We start from the raw sequence: 24,044 nt of genomic DNA on the forward strand, positions 1-24,044 counted from the left end.
CTCACTTTGAACAGGCTGGGGCAGGGGGTTGGGGTGTGGGAGGAGGAGAGGGCTCCAGCTGGGGGTGTGGGCTCTGGGATGGGGCCGGAGATGAGGGGTTTGGGTGCAGGAGCGGGCTCAGGGCTGGGGCCGGTAGTTGGGGTGTAGGAGGGGGTGCGGGCTCCAGGAGGGAGTTAGGGTATGGAAGGGGGTTCCGACCTGGGGCAGGGGACTGGGGTGCAGGCTCCGGCCGGGTGGTGCTTGCTTACCTCAGGCAGCTCCCAGTCCGCGGCACAGCAGGGCTAAGGCAGGCTCCCTGTGTCTCCTGGGAAGCGCAGCCAATGGGAATTGCGGAGCCCATGCTCGGGGCGGGGGCAGCACGCAGAGCCCTCCCCAGCCGCCCCTCTGCCAAGGAGCCAGAGGGACATGTCAGCTGCTTCCTGGGAACCGCATGGAGCCTGCCTTAGCCCTGCTGCGCTGGCGACTGGACTTTTAGCAGCCCAGTCAGCGGTGCACGCTACAAATCTACAAATCCGGGCCCTAATCCTACAAAGTCCTGAAGCATGTGCTTAACTTGATACACTGTGGGTGAGATCTGCACTCCTGCTCCAGCCTCTTCACGCCAGGAAAAAGGGCTGGAATGCTGTAAAGAGGCCCTAAGAGCAACTCTGGTCAGGGGAGGATTTCCTCAGAGCTGGTACTTTGGAAAACAGCCATAAGGCCTCTTCTGAAGGACCCTCCTTGCAAGCCCGGGGACAGGAATAGGTGCTGTAGGGGTGTGTTGGGCTGGACTACAACACAGCACTGCAAGAATTCTTAGCAGTGCTGCAGCCCATAGGGCAACCCTGGGGAGGATGTTTTAACATAGACAGTGCTGTCTACGCAGGGCCGGCTCCAGGCACCAGCTTGCCAAGCAGGTGCTTGGGGCTGCCACTCCGGAGAGGGGTGGCACGTCCAGCTATTCAGCGGCAATTCGGCGGACGGTCCCTCACTCCCGCTCGGAGCGAAGGACCTCCTGCCGAATTGCCGCCGCAAATCGCGATCGCGGCTTTTTTTTTTTTTTTTTTTGCGCCGCTTGGGGCGGCAAAAACCCTGGAGCCGACCCTGTGTCTATGTTACTCTGGGGGTATCTCTGGCCACCAGAGCAGCCCAGATATAAGATGGCAAAGCCACTTTAGCCTCCCTGCTCCTGTTGCACAAAATCTCACCTTGTGAATAGTCCCACTCATGGGCGGCGTGTATAATAGGCTGGGGAAGGCTGTGCCTCCCCAAACAGCCCCATGTGGCCCCGCCCACGCTCCACCTGGAGGCCCCCCCTGCTTGCCACTAGTTGTTCCAGCCCAGGCAGGCTGCTCCTCTTCCTGGAAGCCGGCAGGGGCAGGGGCTGGAGCTAGGACGACTGGGCTGGGACTGCCCCAGGTGCTGGGGCCGCACTGTGCTGCACTCCAGGGGCTGGCAGGGAGGGGGGCTGTGTGCCGTCTGCCCAGTGCTCTGGGGCTGAAGGTGCTCTGGGGCTGGAGACACTTGGGTGGCCTGGGGCTGAGGGGGTGGAGGGTGGCTGGCGGCCGCAGACGGGGGCTCTGGGCTTCGGCCTGGGATGGGTCTGAGAGAGGCAGGGCCACAGGCAGAAGGGGTGGGCTGGGCCAGAGGCTAGCCTCCCGGAGCCCATGGTTCACCCACCACCCATGGTCCCACTTATTACATGGACTACTCACAGGCTGAAGTCCTGGCCCCATTGAAGGCAGTGAGAGTTTTGCCTTTAACTTCAATGGGACTGGTTTCACACACACTGAAATGGGGGTTAGGAGCCTCCAGCACCTTATAAGATTGGCTGTTGATACCATCTTGTTTATGAAGTGGCGATATTATGGTGGAAACAGCAGGATGTGGGGTATTACAAGTGTTTTTCAAACATCTTCCTTTCAAAGAGGTTTCTCTCGAGTCCTTGATGGTCCATGCCCGTTCTGCAAGCCGCTCTCTGATTGTTTCTTTCCACAAAGACATCCGGAGTGAAATTTTAACATAATTGTATGCCAGTGTTATCAGATAAGAGCTGGTGTTGTGGCTGCAAGTTTGGGCCTTCTGGAGTACTAGTGATTTTAACCACAGGTCCCACAAACGTCATCTGGTATTGCCCACATTGTAGGATGTGTATATCCAGAATATGTCAGCAGATTGAAGCAATTTTTTTCCCAGTCATTCACAAACCAGTGGACTTTAGGGCAAAATTTTGCCCACAGATTTGTGCAGAAAGCTTACATTGAGGTAATCTGATGGCAAAATGTAGCCCTTAGCCTTAAAATAATGTTCAGAATTAAAAGGAGACAGGCTGATTTATCTGCGGGTCTATGGATCCCAGCATGAAATGGTCTATCTTGAGCTGAACAGCCTTCATCTTGGCTCAAGAAGGCCTCTCACATGCTGGAACATAGTCTGTGCTTTCATCTGAAAAATGAGGGTGGTTGGGAGCTGTGCAGAGTACAACTTCTAGGGCCACACAGGCCTGTGGGCTGTACTTTGTTCACCCCAGTTCTTACCCTCACTACAGAGATAATGCACACCTTTTCCTATGTGCTTTCAGATTAGGTAAATAGTTGACTTATCTGAAAGCAGATCTTAACAATACTTGCTGAGCTTCTGAGTAATTCTGTGTACACACCTGTAGATTAGCTGTCAAGATTGACTGATTGCTACAACTGAAAGGCTGCTGTGAGATTAGGATCTTTAATCTCTCTGAATACAAATAATTGATAAATATATAGTGCTGCATATTGGCAAACTATCCTCAGTATCCTCAGCTTTATGATGTGATTCCAATTCCTATCTTATTACAGTTAACATAGATTTAAAAGTAGAGGTTGTGAAGAAAAGCAATACCACAGAAAAACATTTTGTTGCTTGGAAAAGTGTATTTACAAGGTGGGTAGTGCAGTTGCTGGTTTTCAAGGTGAACCTGCATTGAAACTGTCCTTGCTAGACACATTTCTCAATGGCTGTTTTATCTGGCATTACAAACAGCCTCTAAAGCAGGGGTCTCAAACACGCGGCCCGTGGGGTTGTTTTCTGTGGCCCGCGAGCTCCTCGCGGCCCCCCCAGCGTTTACCTAGAGCGGCTCCAGCCCGACGCGCACCGGGGGAAGGGCAGGCTCCCTGCCTGCCCTGCCCCCTGCTGCTCCGGGAAGCGGCCGGAACGTGGGGAAGGGGGGGCACAGGGGTCTGTGTGTTGCTCTTGCTTCAGGCAGCGCCCCCCAGCAGCTCCCATTGGCCGCAGTTCCCCATTCCCGGCCAATGGGAGCTGCTGGGGGTGGTGCCTGAAGCAACAGCAACACACAGACCCCTGTGCCCCTCCTCCCCCAGGTTCTGGCCACTTCCCGGAGAGGTGCGGGGACAGGCAGACAGGCGGCCTGCCCTGCCCCCGGTGCGTGTTGGGCCAGAGCCCGCCCCCCGAGCCCCTCCTGCAGCCCAACCCCCTGCTGTACCCCACACCCCTCCTGCACCCCGCACCCCACACCCCAACTCCCTGCCCTGAGTCCCCACCACACCCCTCCTGCCCTCCCTGGGGGCAGGAAGGGGGCAGAGTTGGGGTGGGGATTTCAGGGAAGGGGTTGGAATGGGGGCAGGGCCTCATGGAAGGGTGGAGTGGGGCGGGGCCAAGGGTGGCGGGGGGAGGTGTCAGTAATGTGGCCCTCGACCAATGTACTAGTCCTCATGTGGCCCTCGTGGTCATTTGAGTTTGAGACCCCTGCTCTAAAGGATGCTAAATGTAATTGTAGCTGTGTTGTGCCAAACAGTTTTAGCTTCAGATTAAAAGACTCAATGATCCAGAACCATGGTGGTGGCTGAGTTATGATAGTACTGCTCAGGAGGGGAGGGTGTAAAAGGTGCCGTTGTACTTCTCTGACCCAAGACGGGCTGTGTGCTAGGCTCGTTCTACCCTCTAAACCAGTGGTTCTCAAACTTTTGCATTGGTGTCCCCTTTCACACAGCAAGCCTCTGAGTGTGACCCCCCCCTTATAAATTTAAACCATATTTTTTATATTTAACACTATTATAAATGCTGGATGAGAAGCGGGATTTAGGGGTAGAGGCTGACAGCTTGTGACCCCCCACATAATAACCTCACAACCCCCTGAGGGCTCACGACCCCCAGTTTGAGAACCTTTGCTCTAGCCGCTCACAGAAATTAGAGCAGTTTGTGGGCTACTCTAAATTACCAAGATTGACAATAGCCTCAAGGGCCATTACAGTAGTCAGGCATCATTGTGGTGCAGAGAAGCTCTAGTTCTATCCCATTTACCAGTAACCATACCCCTTATTCAAACCACAGTGAGTGGAGGTGGCATAGGATCTGAGTCTACACCACTGGAGTTTGCCCCAGTGCTGGAGCAATCCTCCTGAGACCAGCCATGCTGGCCTTAAGGTCTCTTTGCATCATGTGCACACTGCAAAGCAACCCAAGCAGGGCCGGCTTTAGGAAGTGCGGGGCCCAATTCGAACATTTTCGGCGGGGCCCCAACAGGGATGACTTAAAAAAAAAAAACCCACGTAAAAAAACACCTTTCATTTCTTCCATGTATTATTTACTTTCCATAACTATATAAATAATAACAAAATTATATATTACATACATTGCGTAATGTATGCGGATGCATGCTAAGCCTACCTAAAGTTCTTGACACACACCCCGGGACCCCTGCCCCATCCACCCCCCTTCCCTGTCCCCTGACTGCCCCCTGCCGCCCCATCCAACCCTTCCTCTCATTCCTGATGGCCCACTGGGACCCCTGCCCCATCCAACCACCCCTTCTCTCTGTCCCCGACTGCCCCTGGAACCCCTGCCCCTGACTGCCCCCCACCGCCCAATCCAACCCCTGCTCCTTCCTGACTGCCCTCCCAGGACCCTTGCCCCCATTCAATCCCCCTGTTCCCTGCCCTCTGACCGCCCCGACCCCTATCCACCCCCCCCCACAACCCTCCGAACTCCCCTGCCCTCTTCCAACACCTGCTCCCTGCCCCCTTACCGCGCTGCCTGGAGCCGGTCGGCTGGGTCCGGGTCCGGGTCTGGGCTGGAGCCGCTGGGCCAGGGCCGGGCCGGAGCCTCTCGGTCCGCACTGGCGACGCTTGGCTGGGGCCGGCACCGCAGGGCCCGAGCTGACCCGGGCCAGAGCGGCTTGGCCGGGTCCACGTCCGGGCCGGGGCCGGGGCCGGGCCCGGGGCCGCGGGGCCGGGCCAGAGCCTCTCGGGCCGGGCCGGCACCACTTGGCCAGGGCCGGCACCATGGGGCCCGAGCTGGGCCGGAGCCGCTCGGCCGGTTCTGGGTCCGGGTCCGGCCCGGAGCCGCTCAGCCGGGCCCGAGACCGGCGCTGTGGGGCCCGAGCCGGGCCGGGCCAGAGCCACTCGGCCGGGACCGGGCTGGGGCTGGGGGTGTTCGGCCCGAGCCGGGCCGGGCCAGAGCCACTCGGCCGGGACCGGGCTGGGGCTGGGGGTGTTCGGCCGGGGCCAGGCCGGAAGAAGCCACGCGCTCGGCCAGGGCCGGACTGGGCCACACTGCGCCTCCCTGGAACTCTCCTCGCCCCCCCCCCCCCCCCCCGCCAGCTTACCTCCTGCCTGCTGCTTGTTTCAGGCTTCCCGCGAACATCTGATTCGCGGGAAGCAGGGGAGAGGGAGGCGAAGGTGGACGGAGCGTTCAGGGGAAGAGGGGGAAGTGGGCCGGGGGCGGGGTGGACAGCTGCGCGGGGCCCTCTAGGCGCGGGGCCCCATTCAGGGGAATCAGCCGAATCGGCCTAAAGCCGGCCCTGAACCCAAGTATAGAGGAGAATTTGGGCCCGTATTTGCAGTGGCTAAAATTCTAACTTTAACTTTTTGCATTTCAAGTTCCACATAACTGCAGAGGAAGTTACAACACATGACTATAATAGATTTGTATTGACGTTCTTTTGGTTATTATTAGAATGTATATCCAAATTATCAGAATGTGGTGACATACTATGAACATGGATGTTAAAGAAATTAATTGCTCCTGTAGCCCAGGGTCATTAACATCAAAACTGCTCTTAAATCCCTTTGATATCTTTAAAGTTTGTGATGATGCCTTCAGTTGCTGATTAACAGAGTATAGCTGCATAAAAAGCAAGATGTCAGTGCTATAAACTTTTTAAAAGTAGGTGTTATGCTTTTTGTCTGTGTAAATGTCTTTCAAAAATGTATGCCAGGAATTTTCATTTAAAAAATTACAAATCCAATAACACTCGATTACAAGTGTAATAACATATTAGTGCTTCATACATGAGAGAGAATCTATCCCTTCTCCAATTTAAAAATGTGTGGAAGATTACAAATCTGACTTCCCCAAAGAGTCGATCTGTTCATTTTGAAATCAACATGGCTGTGGAAGAGTCCTTACCCGTTGCTGAGCTAGTCTGGGTCATGGAGATTGTAATGGTGGCATGGACTTCATGTACTATAAAAGTACTTAGATTTATTTGGTGTGTTCCTAACTATCCCCCCATAAATCCTATTCCTCCTTTTCCACAAGTTCAAATTCCATTGTTAATCAAGCCCCAAACCCTGGTGCTAGGCACCTTTTAGAAAGACTTATGATTACAGATAGAAAGCTGAAAAAAGCTTAGCCCCCACAGCATGTTCTGATATCTGCCCCCTATCCAAGACTTCAAGTATATCTCATTTCTGCCCGTTCAGATTCACTGCCATGCTTACCTGCAAGTAGAGACCAAAGGCCAAATTCAGACCTAGGATAAGCAGGCTCATCTCCATGAAAATCTTGTTCTAAATTAAACTTTGAGGGTACAAACTGATAAGAAAAATGGATGTAAATAGGGATGTGATTTTAGCTTGCACCAATGTGGGTGTGCAAAACAAGTGTAGCAACCAAAGGGGCAGAGTGCTGAGGCACAGCAGGAAGAATCAACCTTAAAAGAAGGAAGGATATAAGGTAACGTATACCCCTATTTCTCTTTTGCCGTCCTATTAGTGACTGACTTCCTGCAATACCCAAACTTCCATTCCCTCAATGTACTAATTAACCTCCTTTGGTGTGGACCTTGCACTTGTTTTGCACACCCACTGGATGCCAAATCAGTGCAAGTTACACCACTTTACCACATATATATGCACACACTTGTTTTCAAACCAGTTAACACCTGGTGTATAATTTAAACATGGTCATTTATGGCTAAGCAGGTTTTTGCCAGGGTTTGCTGGCCCTATTTGGTAACATGATGCCGCCAGGCCCCCTCCCTGCCTGGGCTTTTGCTGCTGCCTCTCCCCACGGAGCTAAAGCAGTGGCCCCTCCCTGCAGCTCCCAGCTCTTTGCCACTGTCTCGCCATGTGGAGCTAACACCTGGGAGTCACCGGGGGGTGGGGTGGGCACTGAGAGTAAGAGGGGCAGGGTGCCTGGGGGTGTGTGACTCAAGCTGTTGGGGGGACGAAGCTTTAAATTGTGCCCCCCCTCGAGCAGGCACCAGTCATCTCTGGCAGAAGCCCCTAACTAACCCCACCAGCCTGCCACAGGGCAGAAGTCCCGAGCTCCCCCCCGCCCCCAGCCTGGCGGGCGGAGAATGGGGGAAGTGGGGTAAGGGGGCTTTGTGAGTCTCACTTTAACTGTAAAAGAGCCACATGCAGCTCACGAGCTGCCATTTGGCCATCCCTGTGAAAATAATGCATTAGTGAACCCCTTTCACCAGAGAAAGTCTTACCTTGGTTTTGCCTGGGACAATCTTGTCTACTTTAAATGGGATGGAGTTACACTCTCAGCTTCCATATTTTTGGCCGCTGTTCCTGATGCGTGAGTGAACTGCTGTTTATCATGCACATTTCATTTACAAGTTATCAATGTTCTTAATTTAAAGGGGCACGGTCAAAAGGACAGTGTGATGCCCAGAGTGAAGGTTATTTTTGAACATAAGATGGATAGAGTTGTTACAAAACCCCATTATTAAAAATATTTTAATGAAATTTAAAAACAAAATAAGAATGACACCCACTTTTGTACATTTGTTAAATATTTGTCTATGGAGCTGGACCCAAACACTGAATCACTGAACTAGTGTAGAACCAGAAAGTGAAAATGACTGTAAACAGAAGAGAAACTGACCAGTTTATAGTTTCAGGGCTAGAGCCTATGCTATTTTAAAGCAGCTGAGTATCTGGCACTTATTGTCCAAATTGAGTGAAATGCAAAATGTAAACAAGTGGTAAAAAGTGCATTTGATTTTATTAAAAATTAATCAATAATAGACGATTATATTAACTGCATAGTTAATTACTTTTAGATTCATACGACTTTTTTATCCTAAAAATATTCCTTTAAATTCTTACTGTTTTAAATGAGGTCTAATCAGTTTGAGGTCTAATCAGCCATTCTGTGTGTACAGTAAATCATGTATATTTTATGTTATCTTTTCGTAGCTATTCTTGTTCTACAAGTTAACATCTGAAGCTTTTACTGTAAACATTGAAGCCAGCATGAATTACTATAGATATTTTGTGTGACAGTTTAATTAACTGTGGATTCTTGACCTTTAATAGATGTCTGAGCTACAAGTGCTTAATAATGAGCCTTGCAATGTAAAGTAATATGCCTGTTACTTTATAAGGTTAAGAGGTTTACTTACACAGCAGTTTCAAACAAAGTCCAGAGACACAAAACTAAGTATACTAAAGTAAGCCAGTCTGAAGCTATGTAATTCTAAATATTTTATAAATTCACAGTACAATAAATGTTGTATCATTGAAAAATACCATAGCTAAATACTGATTTCAGCTTTTTGGGTACTAACTGCAGAGGCCCTGGGACTTCAGTGCTCTGGAACCTACGAAGTCTAATTGTATTACAGGGTTATAACATTCTGCAGAACTAACCCTTTTTGACTAGGATGCTAGCCCTAAACATGCATGCACACACACGTATGCACACACAGATTCACTCCTCCTCTGCAGCATAGGTGCTGGAAGTAGGGGTGCTGGGGATGCTGCTGCACCCCCTGGCTTGAAGTAGTAATAACAATCCACATACATGGTTTCCCGCCTTCAGCACCCCCACTATAATAATTGTTCCAGCAGCACTGCCATGTGGTGTCCACACACATGGACTTGTGTAAAGACCGAAGATGATCAACTCTGGTGACACCACGAAGAGTCCACTAATGTACATAGCAGAAGGAGCCATCTCTAAAGCCGATTGCCAGGATACTAGCTGCTAAATAGCACCAAGAACTTCGAAGGGTAGTTGTTCATGGAAAGGTTAAAGATGAGATACACTGACTGAGGACAAGTATTCTTAGTTGACATAAAGCCAGTTATTGGTGAGGTGGGACAAAAGAACAAATATGGATGCACCAAGCAGAAGTTTGTATGTCAGCTGATCCAGTTCAGGAATGGATTAACTTTATTTAAATAAAGGGGGCCAGTCTCTATTCCGTGCAACCTCTCCTGATATCAGAGGGCTTGCATAGGTGCAGCCCAAGGCAGAATTTGCGTGTCTAACGCTACTTCAAACTAGTGAACACTTTATACCTGTGATAGTCAAGAATTACTTACCTAGTGCAAATGGATTCTAGTTACCCCATGACTAAAAAGTTTGTCTCTTTTCCTACTGAACAGAGCCATATTTTAAAACAAAAATGCATGTACATTGCTTTGTTTTTCTGAAGGTAGGCAGCTATACACACAACTACAATACTGGAATAAGGGTTAATTTTTAGGGCCAGTTTGTGATCCCCGTAACTCATCCTGACTCTGCAAACACTCCCACTGACTTCAGTGAGACTATTCTGGTGCAAGGGGCTATTCTCCCTGAGAAAGGGGATCACGATCTGGCCCTTAATTCTGTTCAGGGCATAATTAAAATAATTGGAGCTCATCTGGCTGGTTGAGTTATGCTTTGTTTGTTCTTGTCTGTGTGGTTGTGTAACCCACACAACTTCTGAGTGTGGTGTTCTGTCCCCTCTAGTGGCACCGAGACCACTTAGAGAGCGAGAGAGAGATTAAAGGGTTTGCTCTACAGCCTTGGCTCATGCATTAAGCTCCAGAGGTCCCAGGTTCAATCCCGCCTGCCACCGACTGGAGTCTGTCGGTGTTATAGTTGTCTTTGGGGCTGGTCTGTTGTTTGGGTTATTTTGGGGGACCTGGGGAACTTTTGCTAGTGATAATTCATGTGATTTCATGAAGTACTCCTGAGTACTTTGTCTTCTTTGCCCCCATACAACAGCAGTTTTCAGAATCTGAACTAAACGCACTCAAGAGTGACTAAGGAATCATGTAAACAGCCTTTTGGGAGAATGGGGAAGGGAAGACAAGCTGTTTATATTCTGTGGTTTGAGAATCATCCATAGATTCTCAACACTTCCTTTTCTTACAGGTGAAACTCTTTAATGGTGCTCATGCATGGATAAACACTGCTTCAGCCACCCGAGAGCATCATCAAACTAGCATGGAAAATCCTTGCTTGGAACTTTCTTTTTCTTCCACCCAAACAACCATCCCACCATTACCTCCTGAAAGAGGCTGAAGTACTCTGGTGAGGGAGTCAGTCAGGCCTGCTCCCTGATCTGGGTGTGATTTCGTTTTTTTCCTGCAGAAGTTTGGACTTTGACATTCCTTTCTTACTCATGCAATCACAACATGAGTGTGTGTGTGGGTGGAGACATGAGGGTCTAATCCAGGCCCCCTTGAACCAATGGGCTTTGAGGGGATTCACTGGAGGCACTTGGCGGCTGATAGGCTCTGTGTTTGTGTGTTGGTGGAAATACTGTTGCTTCACATTGTTCCTTGAAAGTCTCAGAGAGGTTTGGGTGAGCTAGATCCATGCTTTTGAGTCACTTTTTCCAGAGAACGACGTGCATTCGGGCCAAACAGCTCTTTCTTTTTCTCCACAAAAGCGGGTTGTAGCCTGACTAAAATTGCTGCGAGGGAGTGATTCAGGAGTTTGCTAAGCCCTGCCTTCTCCCTGATCCGTCCTCTTACCACAATGAGGTATGAATAAGATTCAGTGTAAGCACTCTTTCATGGCTTAGTACAGCTCAGCTGTTGTGTAGTTCTGCTTCCACTCTCCTGACATGGGTGAATCAAGCCATAGACTGGGTAAAATACTCCCCCACTGAAATCAGTAGGAGTAACTGCAGCCAGCTTTGGCCTTCAGTGTGCAAAGGAAAACAATGAAAACACCACATATTAGTGAGGTCTCTGTTTTGCTTGACTGCCATTGCTTGTGCAGGATGTTCCATGAGGCGGGAAAAACAAACCAACAAACATGTACACCAGCAATTTTTGAAACCTCACAGCTACAAGGTGGAAGCATTGAGTGACATTCTTTGAAAGAGTTGTCTCTGGCAGGCAAATAAACAAAGAAGGGTAGATAGAGTCGTTTTGTTGGGATTCTCTGTGCCACTAGAAATAGCTGGCGTTGCACCAATGTGTGTGTGTGTGTGTTGGATGTCTGCTTGCAGTAATGATGCAGCTTCAGTGTGCTGTGTTAGGGAGAGAAAAGGAAAAAACAGATATACATGAGGTGACGGGGGGGGGGGGGCAGTATTTCAAGCAGAAATGCTTGCATTCAGATAACTTATTTATTTATTTAAAACTGTAATGGTTGAGTAAATTAATTCTGTAAAAGGTAGAGAGCCTGCTTTTCTTTACCCTAAGGATTCTTAGGGTAAATAAGAGCTATGGGTGCAGTATGTAATAAATTTTAACAAATGTCAGCTACGAAAATAAGGACTGTGATCAGAAACATTGTAGAAGGATAGTGTAATACAGTTTGAAACAATGACTCTCTAAGGACAGCATAGGTTATTAAAAATCTTGGGCAACCATCATTAATGAAACCACCTTGCCTCATTAGCCACACTTCTATATTATATTTACTGAGGTTGACAAAACTAAATATTTTTCTTTGTGGCTTGAATGGCATCATGAGGTTGCCAGTCTTACACAACCCATTTTTAATTTGTGAATGGCAAATGTTGTCCTGTGTACGTGCTTGGTTTAGAATTGAAATGAAAGGAGTTTTTTTGGTGGGGATGCTACTTTCTACAATTTTGGATGTTTTGTATAATTTAGAACCAATTTGAAAATCGCGGGCTCTACATTTAGAATGGAACTCAAACATTTGTGTTTTGAGTTATATTCTCCAAGTCACAATCAGAAGTTCTCATAAATATTGCTGCATGGGGGTTTTCTGTTTTGTTTTTGTTTTGTTTCTAATTTTTATTCCACTGGTGGACTTACTTCTAGAGCTTAATCATTTTGGGCATAGCATAGGTTTCTTTACATAGAAATGGGGTTTTAAAAACATAATTTCCCTGAGAAAACATTGATGTAAAAATACACACATGGTTCTGCTTTTCCTGCAATCTGCAGAAGAAGGACAATAGAGGTAGCTGACTCTCCTGCACACAAACGCTGCAGAAATCTGGGTGGAGGGACTGTGCATGAGCAGATAATCTGACCGTTACTTATTAGATCACTATTAAATTACCTTCAATCCTGTTTTCGGCTCAGATGCCTTCTACTACACCAGCTCAAAAACTAAAATATTTGTTGTGTGGGGAAAATGTTTCTATTATATGGACTTTCACCCTAGTTGCCGGCAAGTCATAAAGACAAGAAAAAAGTACACCTCTACCCCAATATAACGCTGTCCTCGGGAGCCAAAAAATCTTACCCATTATAGGTGAAACTGTGTTATATAGAATTTGCTTTGATTCGCCGGAGTGTGCAGCCCCGCCCCCCCGGAGCACTGCTTTACCGTGTTATATTTGAATTTGTGTTATATCGGGTTGCGTTATATTGGGGTAGAGGTGTATGTTAAAGGTAGGTTCCTTCTGACCTAAATGAACAAATGTATTTCTAACCCTGCTTGTTTTAATTTTGCATCTTGTTTGATGGGTTGTGATTTTAAAAGTGTACTTGATTTGGGGAGAAGAGTTGATGTTATCTTCTTTTGCATCTGAAAAGTCTGTATTTATTTTATTGAGCTGTGTTGATTTAAAATTTTTATTTATCTTACATTTATTTGATTGTGCACTATGGCCTAAGGCTAAGATGCTATACTGATTAACTTGTGTTTGTTAAATTACCATAGTCCCATGATATGAAAACTCCACCCAGTCAAAGTAAAGAATCAGTGTCCCCTTGTGAGGGCCTGTTACTCACCTAAGCAGTCCCTTTGAAGTATTGTCAAATTTCTATGCGACTGCTATTTCCATGTTTGCAGCATCTCATAGATAACTTTCATAATAGTCTCTCCGCCAACATTTTAGAATATATTCACCTGGGGAAAAAATAGTTCTGTACTAAGTTGGCTGGAGGTCAGTCTCAGGGATTAAAAGATGCATTTCTGAGGCTTCTTACCCTGGTAACATGCCCATCAGCACACATCTACAACCTCAAGTATCAGAGGGGTAGCCGTGTTAGTCTGAATCTGTAAAAAGCAACAGAGGGTCCTGTGGCACCTTTAAGACTAACAGAAGTATTGGGAGCATAAGCTTTCGTGGGTAAGAACCTCACTTCTTCAGATGCAAGTAATGGAAATCTCCAGAGGCAGGTATAAATCAGTGTGGAGATAACGAGGTTAGTTCAATCAGGGAGGGTGAGGTGCTCTGCTAGCAGTAGAGGTGTGAACACCAAGGGAGGAGAAACTGCTTCTGTAGTTGGATAGCCATTCACAGTCTTTGTTTAATCCTGATCTGATGGTGTCAAATTTGCAAATGAACTGGAGCTCAGCAGTTTCTCTTTGGAGTCTGGTCCTGAAGTTTTTTTGCTGTAAGATGGCTACCTTAACATCTGCTATTGTGTGGCTAGGGAGGTTAAAGTGTTCTCCTACAGGTTTTTGTATATTGCCATTCATGTGCCAGCAATGCCCCTCTGCTATGTACATTGGCCAAACTGGACAGTCACTACGCAAGAGGATAAATGGACACAAGTCAGATATCAGGAATGGCAATATACAAAAACCTGTAGGAGAACACTTTAACCTCCCTGGCCACACAATAGCAGATGTTAAGGTAGCCATCTTACAGCAAAAAAACTTCAGGACCAGACTCCAAAGAGAAACTGCTGAGCTCCAGTTCATTTGCAAATTTGACACCATCAGATCAGGATTAAACAAAGACTGTGAATGGCTATCCAACTACAGAAGCAGTTTCTCCTCCCTTGGTGTTCACACCTCTACTGCTAGCAGAGCACCTCACCCTCCCTGATTGAACTAACCTCGTTATCTCCACACTGATTTATACCTGCCTCTGGAGATTTCCATTACTTGCATCTGAAGAAGTGAGGTTCTTACCCACGAAAGCTTATGCTCCCAATACTTCTGTTAGTCTTAAAGGTGCCACAGGACCCTCTGTTGCTATCTACAACCTCATCCACCTAGGCTAGGGTTGCCAATTTTCTAATTGCAGAAAACCAAATACCCCTGCCCTGCCCCTGCCCCACCCCTTCTCTGAGGCCCCACCCTGCTCACTCCATCCCCCCTTCCTCCTTTGCTTGCTCACTTGCTCATTTTCACTGGGCTGGGGCAGGAGGCTGGGCTGCGGGAGCGGGTGAGGGCTCCAGCCAGGGATGCAGGCTGTTGGGTGGGGTCAGGGTAAGGAGTTTGGGGTGCAGGAGGGGGCTCTGGGCTGGGGCAGAGGGTTGGGGTTTGTGTAGGGGGGTTGGGGTGCAGGAGGGAGTGTGGGGTACGGGATCCAGGAGAGAGTTTGGGTGCGGGAGGGGGTTCTGAGCTGGGGCAGAGGGTTGGGGCGTGGAGGGGGTTTGGGGCGTGGGGTCCAGGGGCTGCTGACTTCGGCGGCGCTGACTTCAGGTGGGAGAGAGTCTGCGAGGCTCTCAGGAAGCAGCTGCATGTCCCTCTGGCTCCTAGGTGGAGGGGCGGCCAGGGGTAGCGCACAGAGCCCTCCTGGCCACCCCTCTGCCTAGGAGCCGGACATGCCGGCTGCTTCTGGGAGCCGCGCGGAGCTGCAGCCAAGATGACAAAGCCATCTGTGATTTCCCCTGATGACAAGCACTTCCAACCTGTCCAGCCACACAACCTCTCCCACTCAAAATATGCTATAATCTGCCCAAGGTCACAAACGTCTTAGTTCATAGCCTCAAAATGAGAGCCTGTGTAGGTGACACTAGAAATGGGATACTTGCTAAAAAATTACAGCTTCTGAAACTGAGAGACTGACCTCTTACATGTCACATCCTGTTCTCATCCAAGCCAGGTCATTTAAAATGACTGCTATGTTATAGTTTTCTGACCAGGAAATGGAGCAATACATTTCACTGGACACTGTATAATGAACAGCTAAGGGCCAAAGCCATCAGCTGTCATAAATTGATGAAGTTCTACTGACGTCAGTGGGACTACACTGATTTATATCAGCTGAAGATTTTTAAACACCTCTTAATTTTTTTTTTATTTTCTTTTGGGGGAGATGTGCTCTGTGGTATAAATGCATTTTATAAATAGACTTGGCAGAATTCAATTTGTAAAAAAAAAATTCTGATGCATAATATTGGTTTAATTGTAAGCATTTTTTTAGATTGTTATCCATTTTAGATTTTCACAGTGGCATGACATTATTGGGGGATGTTAGACAATTATTTTATGGCAGTAGACATTGATATTCAAAAAGTCTGACTTTATAGACTGTTAAACCACAAATTGTCAGCATCACATGTCAAAATATACAAAGTAAATATCCTTAGATCAAGAAATCATACCTATTCATTTGTTAGTCCATTTCTAACAAGCCTAATTCAAAAGTCAAAATCACTGGATTTTTACACTAATTAAATTCTCAAGCAGCTTTTTATTTTTTACTTTGCCTATCTGTAAATCTTGATTATTATAGTGGAAATATTTTTTCATTGCTTTGTGTATGTACGGTGAAATCGACATTTACTGGTAAAAATCTAATCCTTCCAAGACTATTTATGAAGTACTGTATAGGAATTAATGAAGTTTTCCCTCAACAAACTAGCCACCCCAAACTTGTAACAAACATGCTTGTGTTTCTTGCTTCTTTAAACTTAGCATTGTGCTTTCTGGTGGATTAATTTTGTCCACTGCCCCTTGTAAAATACCTTTGACCTTTGTTATTTCTTGTTCTCCTTGGAGTGTGGAGGAGCCAGCTCTATTGGTTATGTTTATTTCACTGGAGGGACAGACAGGAGAGAGAAGGAGACTTTACTAGGACAGATTTTGCCAAGAATTGGCTTTATTTCATTCTACGGTATTTTTCTATTTAATATATTTCATGGTCAGTCTCTTTCATAGTAAAAAAAAATAAAACAAAAAAGATGCTTTTTCATGTGTCGCATCAGATTTTGAACTGGGACATTTTGTGTAGACCAACAGAGCTTGATAGCCTACTGCTTACTTTTATTGAAATGCAAGGAATGGCCTTTCCAACTCACTATATGTAGGAACAGCGCCACATTCTCTGAAATAGCTCCAACTGTAAAACAGGTGCTGTGAACCCATCACCCTGGTGCACTGCTCTCTACACTCTGTTCCTGGCAGGATTGGATCCTTTGTGAGAGGTCTGTAGTCAGTAGTAAAATTCACATTATTAAGGTGCATTTTCCTTAATATCTGTCCCATATGACAGCACTGTAAAAGTTCCTTGCACTGTAGGGAGAATTATCAGAACAGCGTTCCATGATAATACTGTATCATTCCATACGTTATTTTATATAGTTATGGAAACTAAAAGATTCTGGATGTAATCCTTACCCTTGTAAAGACAATGGGAGTTTTGCCATTGACTTTAAGTGGGGTCACAGTTTCTTTACAAGGCATTTTGAAAAATATGTATGTCTCCAAAGACTGAAAATATCTGAATTCAGCTTGCTTGAAGAATCCAAACAATTTTTAAAACCTCCTGAAAACAAAATCCTTTAGTGAATCAAATTTAAATTGAATGATGGCAGCACCCATGATTTGCTGTATCTTTTAAGTCTTATCACTAAATGCCACATTTTTCTCCCATTGAAGTCAATGGGAATTCTGTGGGACCAAATGTTGACCTGAATAAAATTTCAACTTTTTCTTTATTGTGATGTCACTTTCCAGGGGCTTTTATAAAGAATCAAAATGCTATCACATCTACTATTTGAAGCCAAATGGCCAGCTGGCTCACTGCTGGGAAGATCCTACTCCTTGACAGTTCATGTCTCTCTTAAGATATGAATTGCTTCTCAGGAGCTGTTTTTTTGCTTACTTTATAGGAGCAGCTCAGAAAGGAGGAAGGAGAAATCAAGAGATGCAGCAAGGTGCAGAAGAAGCAAGGAGACTGAAGTATTCTATGAATTAGCCCATGAACTGCCCTTGCCCCACAATGTTAGTTCGCATCTGGACAAGGCATCCATAATGCGTCTGGCAATCAGTTTCTTACGCACTCACAAACTGCTGTCCTCAGGTAAGGCCCATAGAAGAGAAAGGTCAATGTTAGTTGATATCACAATGGCAAAGGTATGCTTATTATTTTCTAAATACAAGAGACTAAAGGCATAAAGGGGACACCTCAGCACGTGTTCTGAGAACTCAGACAAACATTAGAGCATAGCTTTTCATCAGAACAATGTGATTTTTTTTTTAAGGGCTTAGAGAAAATTGAGCAATATCAGTCATTAATTGTCAAAATAAGATTTGAAGCCAAATTCAATGACATTTCATATAGGTAGAAATTAATCTAAAAATGCCCTAGAAAATGGCTAATTAAAATCAATTAAAAAGATTTCAGGCTTCATGAATGTAATCATAATTAAAATACCTAGATTATAAATTGCAGAAAATTTTCCATGCTGAGACAAGTAAATCCTGATTTGGCATGGAAAACACATTTGCATACATGCATTTAGAAGGCAGCTCTGACATTTTGAATGTCCAAAAAACATTGTTTAAAAGGATGAATTGTACTATATGCTGATAGTCGATAGATAATAGATGGCATTCTGGTAGATCTGAGGCACAATGTGCTAAAATAGCTAAAGCCACAATCTTAAAATATTTGACCTGGATGGAGAGATTCTGTTAAAAGAGAAACCACCCACTTTGCTCATTTCAGAGCTATATGATGGCGCACATGGTGAATGGGATCTTTCAGCATCAGTAAATTATGAAATGTATTTTAAAAGTTTTTAATTACTGCTACCACTTCTGAGTGTACGCTGCTCTGGGAAGTGACTTCGGTGGACATTTGTGGCCCCTGCAACCTACAAGATCAATAAAAGCAATTGTAATAGCAGTTTCCATTCTTTGATTCTGAATTGTGGCAAGGAATAACACCTGTATTTAGTTTTATGACAGAAAAAATCAGGGATGTAAAATGGTAAAGAATTAATCCCTTGATGTTTGGAGGCATGCCATTACTCATTACCTACAATAGGATGTATAAGGAGTAATTACAACATCTAAAATCAAAGGATCACTTAGTTCTTTGGACTAAACACTGTAAGATCTAGGGATGGTAAAACTGTTTGATTAAACTAAAAACAGACCTGAATCTTTGCATGTTCTTCAAAGTTAACTATGTCTTCAAGATTTGGATGTCACTAGTCTTGATCTTTCTGGGGTGATTTTCATACAGTGATTTCTTGAACACTGAAACTACAACATTAACAATAACTCATACAATACCTGCAGGGCCGGCTCTGGCTTTTTTGCCGCCCCAGGCAAAAAAGCCTCCGGCCGCCCCCCCCCCCCCCACGGGGGGGGGGGGGTGGCGGAGCCCGGGGGGGGGGGGTGGCGAGCCCCGGCGGGGGTCGGCTCTCCCCCCCCCCCCCGGCGGCCAGAGCGCTGGGGGCAGGCGGCCAGAGCGCCGGGGGCAGGGCGGCGAGAGGGCGGCGAGCCCCGGCTGGGGCAGGGCGGCGAGCCCCGGCGGGGGCTCGGCTCTCCCCCCGGCGGCCAGAGCGCCGGGGGCAGGGCGGCGAGAGGGCGGCGAGCCCCGGCTGGGGCTCGGCTCTCCCCCCGGCGGCCAGAGCGCAGGGCGGCGAGCCCCTGTGGCTCGCCGCTCTCCCCCCGGCAGCCGGGGGGAGGGCGCGGGGGGGGGAGGGCGGCCAGAGCGCCGGGGGGAGGGCGGCGAGCCCGGCTGTGGCCCCGCTCTCCCCGGCGGCCCGAGCGCCATGCCGCCCCCCTCCAGGTGCCGCCCCAAGCACCAGCTTGGTTGCCTGGTGCCTGGAGCCGGCCCTGAATACCTGAGTTAAAAATGAAATAGTATGGGTGAAATCCTGTTCCCAGATAAATCAATGGCAAAACTCCTAATGACTTTAATGGAGTCAAGATCTTACCCACAGTCTTTAAGTTGACAAGTGGGATATATAGTAATACTGCAAAAAATGCTATTAGAAAGCATCTTATTTTTTCTGTTACTTCTTGAGTGTCTGTTTTATCATGGAGTGTAATAGCTAAATCACATGCTAATTGTGGTTATTCAGCAGGTAACGTCAGATTAAATCAAATTAACGCATTTCTGTTTCCAGGTGATTATGGGATGTCTTTGTGTTTACTGTGGTGCATTTCCACTTCCTCAGAACTGATTTAAGAGTTTTTATTCTTGGCTCATAGTGATTGTGAGAAAATTACATTATATCTGTGCCTATTATAATGGAAAATAAAATAGAGGGATCTTTAGAAAACTCTCTTTGCTTAACAGAACTTGCATATCATCTGTGGTTTTGTCAGTAATATGCCATACTCAAACAAGTTGCATAAAATAAACAAACTTTCTTCCCATTAAAAACTCCATATGTCATGCCAACTAGTTACCAGTTAACCAATTTTAAATATTGAAGAAATTTTTTACATCTACAGATTGTGAGCTATTGATTGGTGTAGAGCAGACTAGATTAGTGGGAAAACAAATTTCTTTTTTTCCCTAAGGACAACAAGACAGATAACGTTATTATATTACAAGGATGTCTTTGAAAGTTAAAATTAAGTAACTTCAGATTTGTTGTTATCATCCTCACACAAGGACACCAGATTCATCTAGCAATTACTAAGGCAAAATGAACTCTTTCAAAAAGAATTAAATCTATATTTCTTGGCAGACTAAGAAGTATGAATAAAACATATCTTTTAATGTCCTCATACATGTCTGGCTTAAGTTTATACTGTTTGACACTTCCAAGATCTGATATTGGCATGGTTTGTCTGTGATATTAAATCAGCTTTTAAAACAAGTTTGTGGTGAATGCAACTGAATCACTTTACCTGGAATACCCCACTACCCAGTAGCTAAATGAACCTGAAATAAGTCATCAGTTACAATTGTGACAGCCTTTGTTTTAATAATTCAACTTTTTATTTTCCAAGTCAGGTATAAATATAACTATAAATCCAGCAGCAAGTCAGATGTTGTTCTTCTGTTTGTACAGCAAATATAATTACATCATCTAACCAAAGTCTGAGTTGTTTCTACACAGAATGCACCGTTAGACATCCAAGACTTTCAGAAGTTATTTTGGGTTTCTGCACTTTTGAGTGCCCACCTTGAACACCTTAAAGGGGCCTGATTTTTCAGAAAGTGCTTTACACCTGCTCTCCAAAAATCAGAACCCTCTAAGGTGTCCCAAACTGAGCATACAAAATCCTTGGTCACTTCTGAAAGTCTTGGTCCATAGCCGTGTTCATCTCAGGTGCAAATCTGTTTAAGTTAACCAAGTGATTTACGGATGAATTTGATCCTGAATATTTGAAATAAATAGTTTTAAAATGTTATTGGGTTTTAGAACACAGCAGTGTTAAATTACTGCGAAGATTTTTGAAATCCTTTTTGATGAGACAAGACTTTACTTTCATCAGCCTGTTTCCTCCCTCAGTATTCACACATGATTACCATTAAGACCAGTGGGAAGAATGCATTGGTATCAAGGGAGAATAGAAACTTACCAATAAATTCCCAAGAAGGAAACATAGATTGAGATATTTTAGGAATTATATATTGAAAGAATTAGCCTAAAGTAAACCTATACCCATTAGGAAATTATTTCTTGCCCTGAATAAGCGTGATATTTGGAAATCAAGTTTTTTGTAAATAAAAGTTGACATTTCTGAGAAAACTATTAGCAGTCAAGGTTTAGTTGAAAAAAATATTGTTTTTGTCCCTCAAGAGAGAATGGGGGCTGGCTAATAATATGAAGAACTTGATTTTGTTATATAATAGTTATGTAAAATAGTTAATGCTTAAATAGCATAGTTTTTCTGATCAGTTAATTTGAAAGCAGGATGAGAATTAGTTTACCACCTTTGATATTGGGCTCTTTTGAATTAGATACATTTTAGCAGCATACTAGCTGTCATCAGACAATGATGAAATGTCAAATTTAATGGAAAACATTAGTTTCCAATACAATTTGTTGCTCATGTATGACCAGGATTGCTGCTCATCATGCAAACATTCTGAAAGTAGTGTGGAACAAAATGGAAAGTGGGTTGTGAGATACTTGACCACATTCTGCTGTCAGTCACACCAGTCTAAATCAAGACTGTCTGCAGTAGCTTGAATAAAGTTACCCTTGATTTATGTTGGTGTTCACAAGAGCAGAATTTGGCCCTTTTATTACACATGAGGAACCTAATTCCAGTAGGGTACATTGATAAAATGATTGATTAGAAGCACAGAAGTTAGTGTGACAGCTGGTCTCTGATTGCTGACATTGAAAATGGGAATTTAAAGGACTGAACTCTCCACGAGAAGCAGTGGATCGCCTCAACTCAGGCTACTCCTTTTCATTTTATCTTGTCTTTTTGGACACGACCATGATTAAGTCATCTAGACATTTTTTTATAAACTGGACTTGAGTGTATTTATTTTGTAACTGATTGGAACTGTAAAAATAATATTTGCTGCATTTATGTACTCACATTGTCAGTAAAACAAGCTGCCAATTCAACTTGAAAAAAAATACTTTAAAGGGAATCCAGTACACAATACTGCTTGCTTAGTGTTTTTGTTATTATTCAAGCTTTGATTGTTTTTATCAAAAGCTACAGTCATTTAAGAAAAAAATGTTTTGATATCAAAGTATTTGCAACGTGTTCTGATCCTGCCAGGGGTCTGATACTTCCAGGGGCTGACCTCTATAATTCTCATTGTATGGGTGAGAATTCAGAGTCCTGAGCACCTCAGAGGACTGGATCCTACATTCACACTGTAACAGGAATTTTCAAAGGGGCCTAAAGCAATTAGATTGCCAACTGCTCTTGAAAGTTAATGGTGTCTAACTCCATCATTAACAATAATAATAAAAAATAATTTAATAAATGCTTAAGAATAAACTCAAAGGGTTTTACATTGGAGGTCAGTGTCATTATCTCTATTTTACAGATGGGTAAAATGAGGCACAGAGAGGTGAGGTGACTTGCCCATTGTCACCCAGCAGGTCACTGGTAGAGCCAGGAATAGAATTTAGGTCTCCTGAGTCCCGGTCCAATGCTCTATCCACACTTCCTCCTCCATTAAGGCCCTCTGAACATACCTGCCTCCATGTAAGATGTTGCAACTCCATTGAAGTCACTGAAAGGTCTGAATTTGGCCCTTTGTGTCCTATCATAATAGGAAATAGCTGGCTGAATATCTTCAGAGTTCAAAAGGGTAAAAAATACCAGGTTTTGCTTTTATAAAAGTTGTTCTTTACTTAGTAACACATTTCCCTTTGATTTTCACAGTAGGCAATTCAGTGTGGGAATGTTGGAAAGGAAGTCTTTAACATTTAGAAATACAGGCTGTAGGTCTGACAGCCTGATTGAGATCAGTATCACAGGAAGCAAACTGAAACAATTATTTCTTTATAATTGTTTCCATGCTGTGCGTAGACAGAACAGTACACAATATAACTGGAACTTAGCAGAGACATTGTTAAATATGATCACCTTAAAGATTTTTCAAGATGTCTTCTAATTATACTGACATGATAGATTTTGTCATCTTTATATGAGAAAATGAGTGTGATTATTTTAGAATATATCTTGTTTTTTCCAAATTAGGATCTTGATCCTGCATTTTACTTCTGTGAGTAGCTCAGCTGAAGTCCAAAGAGGCGTAAGAGTTTGCAGAATCAGGTTCCTAGGATCTTTAGTACACAGATAAAATTTGATGGCTTGACATATGGCCGGGCTTACTCTCTGAAACAGGGCAAGGGACTCAGCTATTTGGGAGAGCCTCGGAGTAGAGCCGCTACTCCTCTGGATCGAGAGGAGCCATCTGAGATGGTTCGGGCACCTGATAAGGATGCCCCCTGGGAGGCTTCCTTTGGAACTCTACTGGACACCCCCCACTGGAGGAGGCCCTGAGACTGACCCAGGACATGCTGGAGGGATTATATCTCCCAGCTGGCCTGGGAATGCTGGGGTATAGGCAGGCTACTTAAATATCAATTTTGTATATTAATACATGTTGCCAGCAACTGAACTGAGACTGTGACAACATTCATGAGAAAAGAAGCATCACTGGGACCAATGCCTTGCACATCCGAACTCTCATTGACGTTAGTGAGTTGTGTGTTTCAGGACCATGTAATATGGTTCACGTTATGCCAGATACTTTCATTGGGCTAATCAGGCAAAGATTGTTTTGTCAGCTTTCCCTCTCCTTATTCTAAGTGTACAGACACCTGGGACACTTTTCTGTGTAGAAATCCAGCAGAGGAAGTTGGGTGTTGGGAGTTGTTTCTGTGGAGAGAGACAGCAGAAGGAATGGAGAGGGAGCTGGGAAGCAGACGGGAAGTTGTTTCAGAGAAGGGAGGTTGTAAGGAAGTCGGTGTGAAGTTGTTTCAAGGGAGGGAGACAACAGAGCCGGAAAGCCAGCAGGGAGCAGAAGGGAAAAAATAGCTGTTCTGTATGATTTTAAGGGATAGCATAAACTCTACAGAGCACTGGTCTGGCTATTGTTTAGCATGTCTGGACAAGCTGAGACCATTGTGACATAAAACATTACTTAAAAATAGCTTGCTTGTTTGCTTTGCTTAATTGGAAAAATAACTCCCTGTGTCGACCCCAGCCCCATCAGTGAGAGTGGGAAAGCGTGTTGAATGTTACATTCCTACAATGGCATCTCT

General features: G+C 45.2%; 1 protein-coding gene across 3 annotated transcripts in view; it reads left to right on the plus strand.

Annotated features, from left to right (window-relative positions):
- EPAS1 (endothelial PAS domain protein 1) overlaps positions 1-24,044 on the plus strand; it is a 159,668-nt gene that overhangs the window by 66,313 nt on the left and 69,311 nt on the right. For all 3 annotated transcript variants that reach the window (XM_065401544.1, XM_065401545.1, XM_065401547.1), the window contains exon 2: positions 17,214-17,404. In XM_065401544.1, coding sequence (XP_065257616.1) covers positions 17,214-17,404 — 191 coding nt within the window. The remainder of the gene's footprint in view (positions 1-17,213; positions 17,405-24,044) is intronic.

Source organism: Emys orbicularis, chromosome 3 (genome assembly GCF_028017835.1).
Source record: "Emys orbicularis isolate rEmyOrb1 chromosome 3, rEmyOrb1.hap1, whole genome shotgun sequence".
Classification (NCBI taxonomy): Eukaryota; Metazoa; Chordata; order Testudines; family Emydidae; genus Emys; species Emys orbicularis.